We start from the raw sequence: 13362 nt of genomic DNA, 5'->3' as shown, positions 1-13362 counted from the left end.
TCCGCGCTGTGCGCGGAACGATTCGATGTCGTAGCCACTGAGTCTTGGCTACGGACTTTTGAAAAACCCGTGCGAACAATGACATCGTGTTCTGTCAGGGCGAATGCGGGTCACACTTGGCAGACACTGAGCACAACACTGATGTCCGATTCTGCGCTACGCGCGTTCAGCGTCGCTCAACAGCAGGACGATATCGAGCTAGCAAGTCGAAGGTCGACGTGATAGCTGCGTGGTGGTGGACGGAAGTTAAAGAGTCCTCGTCTCCACGGCAGCGAACCCTAAGGTGGGGCTCGGAAGCTTCACGCTGCCGTCTGCCGTTCGCAAGCGCGGACGAACTTTTCGGCCTAGCCAAGCTCTGTTTTCGGGACCTTGAACGACACTTCTTCCGAGTACGATCTCTGGGACAGATCTCTACTTGGGGCACGGCTTTCCAAAAGCCTCACGCACGATAGCAGAACATGGGCCAACGATCTGCTGGTCTGACAAAGAAGCCCCACTCTTCACATGAAGTCAATCTGCCATACGACAGAGCCACCACTTGAGGTGCTGAGCGCTTCGGCCCCAAGGTCGCTTCGTGGACCCGAAAGACTGCGAAGGCCGACCACACTGCGATGTTGCACTACGGTCCACCACGTCAGCCGACGAAGGCTCAGCGTCAAGAAGCACCCTACTGGGCAGCGTTCACAGAGCTCGAAGCAAACCGCAGTAGAGAGCTGCACTCGCAATAGAGTTGATGCAATGGCGTGGTTGCGAAGCCTGCGTTGGTCTGCCAGCCCTGCCAAGCCCTAACAAAGAAAGGCTGCATGTTGGATCTTCAGTCGTGTCATCGTTCCTCCGGACTTAGTTGGGCGACCTAGCCCCGACACGGAGAAAAACGTGCAGCTATGGCTGACTAGCCGAAAAGCCAGGCCACCGGGTCGTGGCTACAACTTCCTTCCAGAAAGCTCGAGCCAAGGTGTCTCACTGTCGGACTGGCCTACCGGACGAGTAGGAGCCTCTATAGACACGGCAAGGCTACATGGCGCTATCCAGAGCTCGTCATTGACTCCGTTTACAGTTGACACAAAAGTCCTCGACCGCCCTCACTCTTCTTGATCATAACATCTCATGACCTCCCCACACTAACAGGGTCCGACGTCTGGTTGTTCTGATCTATCACACCTAAATCGGAACTCCCACCACGATGCCTTCCCTCCAACGGTCAGGGTCGTGGGTCGCACCTGGGCCTGGCAGCGGATCAGGAGAAGAGGTCTACCGCACACTCAGCAATGCTATCTCGAGAACATTCAGCGGGAAGAAATCTGAATACGAAGACCCGATGGAAAGCGATGAATCCATCAGCAAAGCCAATGACTGGAAGCTCATGGAAGAGGTGAAGGCCGTGGCTCAACAAACTCAAGCTGATGGAGCCAAAGCACGAAAGCTTGGTGTCACATGGAAGGACCTGACTGTCAAGGGCATTGGTGCCGATGCTGCTTTCAACGAAAACGCCATTTCACAATTCAACATTCCCAGACTCATCAAGGAGAGCCGGCAAAAGCCGCCGCTCAAGACCATCATCGATGACAGCCATGGATGTGTCAAGCCTGGAGAGATGCTCCTCGTACTTGGTCGACCAGGTGCCGGCTGCACCACACTACTCAAGATGCTTGCCAACAAGAGACTCGGGTATGCAGAGGTCACTGGCGATGTCAAGTTCGGGTCGATGGACGCGAAAGAGGCAGAGCAGTATCGTGGTCAGATCGTCATCAATACCGAAGAAGAGCTGTTCTTCCCTACCTTGACTGTCGGTCAGACAATGGACTTCGCGACACGAATGAAGATCCCACACCACCTGCCTTCGAACGTAAAGGACACCAAGGAGTTCCAACAGATTACCAGAGACTTCTTCCTCAGATCGATGGGCATCGAACACACCCACGAGACCAAGGTCGGAAACGAATATGTGCGCGGTGTCTCCGGAGGAGAGCGCAAGAGAGTCTCTATCATCGAGACTCTGGCCTCACGTGGTTCGGTATTCTGTTGGGATAACAGCACGCGAGGTCTCGACGCATCAACAGCGCTCGAGTACACTCGCTGCATCCGAGCAATGACGGATGTCATGGGACTGAGCTCTATTGTTACGCTCTACCAAGCTGGTAACGGCATCTACGAGCTCTTCGATAAAGTGCTTGTTCTTGATGAAGGCAAGCAAATATTCTATGGGCCCATGGCACAAGCGAAGCCCTTCATGGAGGATCTAGGATTCCAGTACACCGACGGAGCCAACGTTGCCGACTACCTCACTGGTGTCACCGTGCCGACGGAGCGAAAGATCAGACCTGGCTTCGAAGATCGCTTCCCTCGCACCGCGGACGAGATCCGCGCGGAATATGAGAGAACGTCGATCAAGTTTCTCATGGAGAAAGAGTACGATTATCCTACCACGTCTGACGCCATTTCGAACACAGCAGATTTTAAAGAAGGCGTTCAGCACGAGAAAGCACCTAGTCTGCCCAAGAAGTCACCTTTGACGGTCGACCTCTACACGCAAACGAAAGCTGCTGTCATCCGGCAGTACCAACTCATCTGGGGTGATAAGGCAACATTCGTGATCAAGCAAGGTTCTACGATCATGCAAGCGCTCATTGCTGGATCTCTCTTCTACGACTCCCCCAACACCTCCGGCGGCCTCTTCTCCAAGGGTGGTGCCATCTTCTTCTCTCTGCTGTATATGTCTCTCATCGCTATGTCGGAAGTCACGGACTCCTTCGCTGCTCGGCCGGTCCTTGCTAAGCACCGCAGCTTCGCGTTCTATCACCCCGCAGCCTTTTGCTTCGCACAGATAGCAGCGGACATACCGATCATCTTCTTCCAGGTCACAGTCTTTGCTCTGCCACTGTATTTCATGGTGGGGCTGAAAGAGACTGCGGGTGCATTCTTCAGCTACTGGGTCATCTTGTTCGCTTCAGCCATATGCATGACTGCATTCTTCCGCTGGCTGGGCGCGGCTTTCGAAACATTTGACGATGCATCGAAAGTGTCTGGATTTGCGGTCAGTGCACTGATCATGTACGCTGGGTACTTGATTGCGAAGCCAGATATGCACCCGTGGTTCGTCTGGATTTACTGGATCAACCCACTCGCGTACGGGTTCGAGGCTTTATTCGGCGTCGAGTTCAAAGACACCATCATTCCCTGTACAGGCCCCAATCTGGTTCCTCTCGGCCCCAACTACACGGACTCCAGCTTCCAAGCTTGTACTGGTGTCAGAGGTGCTGAGGTCGGGGCCGCTTTCGTGACCGGCGAACAGTATCTCGAGGGCTTGTCTTATTCATCCTCTCGCATCTGGCGCAACTTTGGCATCATCTGGGCATGGTGGGTCTTGTTTGTCGCTTGCACCGTCTACTGCACATCGCGATGGTCCATGGCTTCTGGCAACTCGGGCTTCCTTGTAATCCCGCGTGAGAAGCAGAAGGCCGCTATGCACTTGGTCAGCGACGAAGAGAATTTGCCAGAGAAGACTCGCGCTCGCGATGCGGAGAAGAGCTCCCAGGATGGTAACGTCGAAGATCAGCTTATCCGCAACACCTCTGTGTTCACATGGAAGAACCTCACATACACGGTACAGACACCTTCGGGTCCTCGTGTGCTCCTCGACGACGTCCAGGGCTGGGTCAAGCCAGGTATGCTGGGTGCTCTGATGGGTTCTTCCGGAGCAGGCAAAACTACTCTTCTCGATGTCCTCGCTCAACGCAAGACAGAAGGTACAATCAAGGGTAGCATCCTCGTCGACGGCCGCGAACTTCCAATTTCGTTCCAACGTTCAGCTGGGTACTGCGAACAGCTCGATATTCACGAGCCACTTGCGACTGTTCGTGAAGCTCTTGAGTTTTCTGCCCTTCTTCGACAAAGTCGCGAGACTCCTCGCGAGGAGAAGCTCAAGTATGTGGACACCATTATCGACTTGCTGGAGATGCACGACATCGAGAACACCATCATTGGCACCAGCCGCGCAGGTCTCTCCGTCGAGCAGCGCAAGCGTCTTACTATCGGTGTTGAACTTGTGTCCAAGCCAAGTATTCTGATCTTCCTCGACGAGCCCACTTCCGGTCTGGACGGACAAGCTGCGTTCAACATTGTCCGCTTCCTTCGCAAGCTCGCCGATGTTGGCCAAGCCGTTCTCGTCACCATTCATCAACCTTCCGCTGCCCTCTTCGCTCAGTTCGATACATTGTTGCTCCTGGCGAAGGGAGGCAAGACCGTCTACTTTGGCGACATTGGTGACAACGGCGCTACCATCAAGGAGTACTTCGGCCGCTACGACGCACCCTGCCCGCCCAACGCCAACCCCGCTGAACACATGATCGACGTCGTTTCTGGAACACTGAGCAAAGGCAAAGACTGGAACCAAGTGTGGCTGAACAGCCCAGAGTACAAGAATATGACCACCGAGCTCGACCACATCGTCCAAGACGCAGCCTCCAAGCCACCGGGAACTGTCGACGATGGCCACGAGTTCGCCATGCCAATCTGGGACCAAATGAAGCTCGTCACGCAACGCATGAACACCGCCCTCTTCCGCAACAACGAATACACGAACAACAAATTCGCACTTCACATCGGCAGTGCCCTCTTCAATGGCTTCACGTTCTGGCAGATCGGCGATAGCGTCACAGACCTGCAATTGGCCTTGTTCACCATCTTCAACTTCATCTTCGTCGCACCCGGTGTCATGGCACAGCTGCAACCACTCTTCCTCGAACGTCGTGACATCTACGAAGCGAGAGAAAAGAAGAGCAAAATGTACCACTGGTCCGCCTTTGTCACTGGCCTCATCGTCAGCGAGATCCCATACCTCATCATCTGTGCCATCTTCTACTACGTCTGCTGGTACTACACGGTAGGCTTCCCAGGCGACAGCAACAAAGCCGGAGCAGTATTCTTCGTCATGTTGATGTACGAGTTCATCTATACCGGTGAGTCCCACCCCATCAACCCTTGCTTCGCAGAACCACAAACTAACATGGACACAGGAATCGGCCAATTCGTAGCAGCCTACGCCCCCAACGCCGTCTTCGCCGCCCTCACCAACCCTCTCATCATCGGAGTCCTCGTCTCCTTCTGCGGTGTTCTCCTCCCTTACAGCCAAATCCAACCCTTCTGGCGGTACTGGATGTACTACCTCAACCCGTTCAACTACCTCATGGGTTCCATGCTCGTCTTCACGCTCTTCGACGCCGAGGTGCAATGTAATGAAGACCAGTTCGCAATTTTCGACACACCCAATGGCGAAACCTGCGCGAGCTATCTTTCGGAGTATCTGCAAGGACCTGGAAGCAGGACGAATTTGGTGAATCCGGATGCTACGAGTGGTTGCAGAGTGTGTCAGTATGGACGTGGTTCGGACTACCTCCACACATTGAACTTGAACGACTACTACTATGGATGGAGAGATGCAGCGATTGTCGCGTTGTTTGCGTTTAGTTCGTACGCGCTGGTTTACGTTCTCATGAAGTTGAGGACGAAGCAATCGAAGAAGGCGGAATAGAGAGGACGCAGTTCGCGCGTGATGGAGCGATTCTTTGGTATTCTTTTGGCGATGATATCCTTGGGAAGCATTGAATCATATGCGCAGGCGTTTGGATTAGATGGGGAATGTCAAGACATCAGGAAGATGAAAGGAACAAGGAAAGATTTTGTATAATAATTGACCCAGTCACTCTCTAACATCGACAGAGTTGGCTATGACCAACAACAATAATACAAAGGTACAAATAGATGTTCGAGCAGCCCTGCTTCTTCTCTCTTTTCTGTTGCCTGCTAATGTGCGTTGAATAGGTGTCATTCGTAAGTGCTGTGCATGTCAGTAGAGGTGCCTGCGTCGAAGAGTGTTACAAGTACGCGAGAGTGAGTCTGAGGATCTTGGCCAAAGAGTGCTACAACTTTGCGAGAGTGAGTGACGACAAGTCACAAGCTGACGGTTCCTTCTGCACGGCTTCTGCAACAAGTCCGGCAATGCAGACGGAATCTGGTGAGATTTCGGAGTCATCATGGTCGCGACGTCCCGTGTGGACGCGCAGGCACTACGCCTTTCAGCTTCCTGCGTCAAGCCGAGCGGCGACAGGCTGACTGGCGCTCCGGCTAACTCCTTTCGTGGAAGAAGTACTTAACGATGAAGACAACGAGTCCGGAAAGTCAGCACTGGCGTAGATTGACAAGTCTGGGAAGAAGTGAAGTGTCCACTGGTACGAGTCAGACACGTGTTGTGCATACACGATCGGAAATTCCGTCGCGGTCCTTCAATCAGGAAAGCGAGGGTGATGATCCGGCTGGCGCAGAACGTGGGCTTCGCATGTCGTGCTTCCAACGTTGCCGTGCTGAATCTGAATGCGTTGTACCGGCTGCAACGTGTGGAATTCAGAAAGGGTAGCTTTGAACGTTTTCAATGCGCTTGTCTCGGCAGGCTGCGATGAAGAGTGCCTTGCGACGGGTGAGGGAGCTCGCGCCGCATGGGTAGTGCATCAGTTTAGGCATTTCCAGCGTGCAAGCTGCCGTTGTCGTCGTCGTGCAGGTGCGACGCGGTGGGCAGCGCTGCGGCTGATGCGTCGGACGCGTGCAGACAGTTGGCCGTGCAGCCGACGTATCGACGCCATGACTTTTCAGCTCCAGCGAAGTGAATTTTGCATCGCGGTGTTGGAGGCCGCTCTGCAGCGACGCGAACACTGACAACGTGGGCAGGATCCATGTCATCAGGGCGCGCTGAAGAGTTCGGTGGCTTGCGGGCCAATGCGCCATCAAGTACGCCAGGCGTCTTACGCGTCCCAAAGCGTGATGGCGTCTTTGCATCGCCTGCCGTGCAATGTCGGCAGAAACATTGCAGATGCCCTGAAGAAAGCAGGACGTCGTTCTTGCGCAAGATGCAGCAGAACGACGAAGTGCTGGACAGCAGACGCCAGTGACCACCTCCACCGGCCGGTCGACGCAGGTCTGGCTCTCCACGAGGCCGGGCGCAGCGAGTTTGAGAGCGTCGCGGAGGTTTGAGGCTGAGGGCCTTAATTTTAATCTCTGCCCCCGGCGCGCGACCACGGCCTTCTCAAGCAGGCAAGTGGTGCGTCAATCTCTGCGCGTCGGCCACTCACCATCTCTCGACCTTCTTCTCGCCGGCGGAGCGTGTCGTGCATGTGTTTCTCGAGCGTTTCCACCCGTCGTGTGTGAAGAGCGTCCATCGGAGACGGTGCAGAACCATCACAACGGTAGACACTCGCGCGAGAGTTTGCACCCTGAGCGCTCTCGCAATGATGGCGACGCGAGCAGGGAGCGAGCGATAGCTTCTCGCAGACTTGCAGGCATGTCGGCAGGGCCCTTGGGGCCAGACGTTCTCGTGGGTGCTTGGGTGCAATTTGAAGGCCCAGGCGAGACTGCGGCACCACTTGCCGCGAGACGACTGCCTGCGCGCCCTCGCTCGCCGCAGCGGGGGACCCACGCGACCACGTTTCGAGACTCATGCGCGCAAAAGGCAGAACGCATACCGACGACGGTGAAATTGAGCGTGATGATTGCGCTGTGGACAGTCGGAGTGCGTGCGTGCAGTGGGCAGTCACCAGTGTTCGTGTTCCCGCCCAGTTCCTGCGGCGTGCTGGGTAGCGTGAAAGCGAGGCGCCGCCGCTAGCTGCTGCTCAATCACATCCTGGCAGAGCAGATCCACACCTGTGTCTCACCCGCCCGTCGCTGCTGCCGCTCCTCGCACACCTCGTCGCCGCGCACAGCGGTCATTGCCAACGTCTCTTCTCTCTCTCCCCAGGCCACGACATCCCCACCGCCCTCACCACCACCACCGACCGGCAGCACTGGCCCGAGCCAGTGCGATTGACAACCCCACGCCGTCGTTCCTACCTCCCTTGCCGCCCTGGGAGCCATCAACACCCCTTGCGCGTCATCCGCAACCCACACTCACTTGACCACCGCCCTTCTTACGATTTTCCGACTTACGGCCTTGTAATCCTGCACCAGCACTGTTCCTGCTGTCATCTCGAGCGAAATCCACCCATCCCCCAGTGTCCTTTGCGAGCACGCGCCTGGAAAGCCGCGCGACCATTGTCCGACAGATTCGAGCCGAAACGAGCCCCATCCTCCGTGACGACCTCTCTCAAAGCACCTTGACGGTGAGCCAATCGGTCTGCGACCACACATTGGCTACGAATATCTACCCTCAAAGAAGTCTTTCTTTGTCTGCAGATTAGTCGCGCCACGTGCCTTTGAGACTCATCGCGCGAAGGCTTCAGTCGCAAGCACCTGCCCAGGATACCCACAAGTCCTGTCCTGTCTCGTCTCTTTGCGACGTCCACTCTTCGCGCTCGCTTCCAACTACCGACACTCCTTTACCGAGACGACTCCAGGAACGACAACGGGTGGGATGTTGTAAACTCATCCGTCTGCACAGAAGTCGAATATTGTTGTTTTGGTGGTCTGAGCAAGCCTTCCGTCTTGTGGCATTCGTCACGTACACTCGTTTAAGGACCAACTTCAGACGGTGCGCTTTCCGATCTGCGAGTGCGACGGAAGTCTGCAGCGACTAACGTGGGACAGAAGCATACACTTGACCTTCTCTTATCAACTGTTATCCGAGCATTCATCAGCTTGCTCTTGCACATATTAATTTCTTGCATCATGAAGGCTGCAAACACTCCAGCATGGGCTGCCGCGCTCGCCGTCATGTCCATGCAAGCAACCTTCGCGAATGCCGAGCCCGCGCCAGCTGGACTAGAACAAAATCAAGAACAGTCGCGGCCCCGATACTACTACCCCAAGCAAGTCAAACGGCAATGGGGCAATCTCAGTTCCATCATAGGTTCGAGCAACCGGCCAGACAATGGTCAAACTGAGACGACACAAAGCACTACCAACAGCGAGGAAGTCTATCCGACACGGCCGCAATTCAATCCGGAAAGGCCTGAAACGTCGGATCTATACGCCAGCTTGTTGGCAGCATTATCCGGATCGACATCCAGTTCCAGCACATCTAGCTCCTCCAGCTCCACCAGTTCCAGTAGCAATGCGCCTCCCAGGAATCAGACCTCGACATCGACAACCTCTTCTGGCAACATTGTCCCGCTTACGACTTCGACGAGCACATCAAGCAGCTCTTCTTCAGGCCAAGATAGGTACGACGCAGACGACGAGACGAGCAGTTCTTCCTCTAGCACTTCGAATGCTCCCAGCGGACAGTCCGCTCCCTCGGACGACTCGTCAACTTCCACCCCTACAACGTCCTCTTCATCAGATGGTGGACTACTTGGAGGCCTTTTGGATCCTCTCCTTGACCCGTCGACATCGACCTCTTCCTCGTTCAACCCACCACGACCGACAGGAGCAGGTGTGCCGGAAAATGAGCCATCGCCTACTGGGCCAACTTACACCGAGCCCTTGACACCAGCAGACAACGGCACCACCTCTGCCACCAACTCGACCTCGTCAGTCCCGATCATCTATGTGGGTCTTTCGACGACTTTCACAAGCACTGTACCTTCAGCGACGCCTTCTTCCGAGGACAATCCACCACTGCTCAGTCTGGGTCTTGGTGGTATCCTGGGACCGGACACTGCTGCTTCCGGCTCAGCTCCGAGCGCATCCAGCACATCAACCACAAGCGCAGACGAGCGTCCCGGTCTGCTCGATGGCATTCTTCCACCTGACAATGCTGCTGGCACGGCCCCGACTGCCTCCAGCACATCAACTACATCTGCGGAAGAGCGTCCCGGTCTGCTCGATGGCATCCTCCCACCTGACAATGCTCCTGGCACGGCTCCCACCGCGACGAGCACCTCGACCACTGAGCCTGGTCTGCTCGACGGCATCCTCCCGCCGGACAATGCTCCTGGCACGGCTCCCACCAGCACATCGACTGCGACTTCAAATGATACCGGTCTCCTTGACGGTCTGCTCCCGCCGGCCGAGCCACAGACTACCGCACCGCCAACGATCACTAATGCCCCCAACGGCACTTCGGCGGGCAACAACACTGGCATTCTCGGCTTGCCCCCCGTCACAGCTTCGCCTGCATTGGAATCACTTGCCTCGTCATTGTACTCGGATCTCAGCAGCGTGATTGCCACTAACCCACTGGCATCAAACTCTCTGGCCTCGGAATTCTCCAGCATATTGTCGGAGGCAGCCTCTTCGCTCGCAATTGCCACTTCGCTGCCAGCGAACGTGACTGCCACTGGCACAGCGACCGATTCTTTGCCGTCGACTACGCTGACTGGGTCTGATGGCCTTACAGTGGTGCCCCTTCCACTTCCTACTGGCTCCGACACTGCAACTGCTACGAGCAATCTGACCAGCATCAGTGTTTCAATTCCACTGACCACTGGCGTGTCATACACTGTTCCGATCAGCAGCCCAACCGTGAACATCACCTCCATTCCCGCCAGTCCGACGACAAACTCTACTACAGAGCCTACAAGCGCGCCGCTCGCGTCGACCAACTCCACTACCTCTACGAGCGAGCCAGTCGTGGTCATTACCTCTCCGACCAGCTCTGAGGTACCGAGCACCACACCAAGCGCTACTGTTGAGGAGACCACCTCGGCCCCGCCAGCATCTATTCTGCCCACGGCGACCAACACGGCGACGAGCATGAGCATTCCGACTTCGCTCGTTTTCGCCCCGACCACCGCTGAGTCCTCATCCACAACTGGCACTATCATCCCAGTGGACAGCACAAGCTCGACTGCGGCAAGTGGTCTTCCCACGGCTTTGCCTCGTCTTGTGCAGCCTCCTGGGGGCATGCCGCAACCTCCCAGCAACTCCACCCTCATCCAGGTCGGCTTTGGCTATCCGCTCAACTACAATTTCGTCGTACATACCGAGAACTCTGCCAACCAGATCTTCACCTATCTGCCGCAAGGTCTGGCATATGCTCTCAACATTGATGCCAATCAAGTCGCCATGAACGGACTCATGCCATATGATACGACCAAATCACTCAACTACATCACCACTTTGGCTCAGGCATACATTCCTGGAGATTTGGTCAACACCTTGCAGATGGACCTTCATACTCAAGTATCTCGAGCATACGACAATCCCAACGAGGCTGTCCGCATGCTTATGACTATGATCAACCCCACGATCCCAATCCTGCCAGGTGCGAACATGGACACTCCTGGTCAAGGAGGTCCAAAGTCGTACGGTCCAGGGAGCGATTCCGATGGCGAGGATGATTCAGCCAACGATGGAACCCCCATTGGCGGCGATAGTGGCTCATCACAGAAGATCAAGGGTACATCTGTTGGCATTGGTGTTGGCGCCGTCGCTGGTGCAGCTGTGTACGCCGCTGCCATGGTCTACGTCGCTCGTCGCTACCGCAACAAGAGGAAGTCCCACAAGCGTGCAAGCTCGGTCGGCACGCACGGCGAAATGACTGAGAGATCTCCTGGCACCCCGGGTACACTTACTGGCGGTATGGGCGGGTACTTCATGTCAGGCGCCAATGGTCGCGGATCAGGCACCACAAGAGGTAGCGGAATCAGGGGAAGCGGGAGCGGAGGCAGAGGAAGCAGAAACAGTGCGGGCAGCAGTAACAACCGCAGCGTACGGGACCAGGGTATCAGCGCACCGGTCATGGCCGAGAACAGTCTGGGCTGGAACTAGGTCGCGCGATACTCACCTGGTCACCCGTCCGCGTTGTCGCATCATTTTTTCTTCATTTCGGACGATCGAGCGCGCGAAATAGAGCGAACGAACGGCACATGCAGCAGTGGCAACAGAGTCTTTCTCGCTCTCAGAGCTCCACCAAGATGTGTGTATACAGCAGAGGAGGATTTTTTCTCATCATCAGTCATCAGGAAAGCAAAGAACGTATGCAAGAGAAGCAAGCAGAAAGAGAATGATGGAAACACTTTTTTGTTTTTTTTTTATACCAGGCATGCTGAGTGCCATACCGTACCAGGCCTTGTTTCCTTTTTCCTACCAACCCACCCTCTTCTCCTTTTCATGGAGGGATGGGCAATTTAATGTGTTCACGCTCTTAGTTCCTCCGATTCTCGTTCTCTTCCCATCTCTTCCTCGCTCACTCACTTGTTTGGTCGCATCATGTCCTTTCACATGCGGTAACGACTCACCATGATACGGAACCCGACCTCGTTCGAGTGGACATCCCGCGAGACTAGTGACACCACTCCAATGCAAATGGGTGGAGATATACGAACTGGATTACAATGACAGACCTGCTAGCCTGGACGGTCGGGCTTTTTCCGACGACACGAATAGATACGATTATACTCATCGTATCCTCCATTTATTCATACGACAGTCCATTGTCCTGCTGAGCACACGACACCCAAGAACCAACGACAGCACAGCCTCCTACTGCTTACGTACGCTCTTACCAGTCGTCCTTGGAACTCCGCCCCCGCCTTTTTCCCCCTCATTCGCTCAATTGGACAGTCCCAGGACCCCCAAGATCCATGGACATGCAAAGAAAAAAAAAGTATGATGCAAAAATAGAGCTCGGAGAGAGAAAGTTAAAGAAAGGCTCAACTTCGTCCGATCGTTAACTTTTCGGTGCTTGCTTGCTGCTTCCTCGTTGGTGACTTTCCGGTCTAGAACTTGACTTGACTTTGACTAGGATGAGATTGAAATGGGATGGCCCCTGGATAAGTTTGGGTTTTCTTGTGGCCCTGCTTTCACGCAAGGAGCACGTCATGATGTGAGGGGCGGAAGGAAGGGAGGAAGGGAGGGAGGGGAGGGGTCCACGTTTGTTATTCAAAGGCGGTGGATTGGTTTTCGATGTTTGATGATTGTGGCTATGCGATGCTCAAATATGCAGATGAACTAGTGACCATTTGGTCCAAACCATGACCAGATCAGTTCGACGCCGTTGCAAGTCGTGGCGAGGTTTAACTCTTCATCAGCACATGAACACAACGACACTGATAGAATTTCGCTCCGTCACAGCCGTGATGAAGAAAGGACCATCAATGGAGATGCTGGGTCAATTTTTTGATGTTTCAGATCTTTCCGCTTTTGCACGCCTCTAGAGTCTAGATCTGGTGGAAGGTCTAGATGCGAAGCAAGGTGACGATGTAATGAGTGGAACTGCGACTTCCTTACAAGGTCCTTGCACGAGAATCGACTTGTGCTCGGGACGAATTGGGGTAGCAGAAATCGCTCGCAGCTGGATTGGGAGATTGCAAGACAGAAAAGGAGAGCTGATGAGAAGCGCTGCAGTTCATGATGCTATATTCTCCACTCTCGCACACTCAATGCTATATCCTCCTCCCACAATCTCTCCCTCGCATAACAATACGGTCCATTCTCGTTAAGACATTTCAATGTTCTCGTTCTACTGTCTCTTCCTTGGGTATCTATTTCTTCTTC

The 13362-nt window shown here is 54.8% G+C and overlaps 2 protein-coding genes across 2 annotated transcripts; both read left to right on the top strand.

The window, feature by feature from the left end:
• Window positions 1-1183: 1183 nt before the first annotated feature.
• CKM354_000714100 (uncharacterized protein) lies at window positions 1184-5530 on the top strand (the record flags this gene model as incomplete). Its single annotated transcript, XM_044802484.1, has 2 exons — window positions 1184-4958; window positions 5016-5530. The coding sequence occupies 2 exons, from the start codon at window positions 1184-1186 to the stop codon at window positions 5528-5530; spliced, it is 4290 nt and encodes a 1429-aa protein (XP_044658419.1).
• Window positions 5531-8649: 3119 nt separating this feature from the next.
• Window positions 8650-11634, top strand: CKM354_000714000 (uncharacterized protein; the record flags this gene model as incomplete). Its single annotated transcript, XM_044802483.1, has 1 exon — window positions 8650-11634. The coding sequence occupies one exon, from the start codon at window positions 8650-8652 to the stop codon at window positions 11632-11634; it is 2985 nt and encodes a 994-aa protein (XP_044658418.1).
• Between the last annotated feature and the right edge of the window lie 1728 nt (window positions 11635-13362).

The sequence above is a fragment of the Cercospora kikuchii genome, assembly GCF_019650295.1.
Source record: "Cercospora kikuchii DNA, contig_00004, whole genome shotgun sequence".
In the NCBI taxonomy this organism is placed as follows: domain Eukaryota; kingdom Fungi; phylum Ascomycota; class Dothideomycetes; order Mycosphaerellales; family Mycosphaerellaceae; genus Cercospora; species Cercospora kikuchii.
Note: the sequence above shows the minus strand (reverse complement) of the source record. Positions and strands in the feature narration are given on the sequence as shown.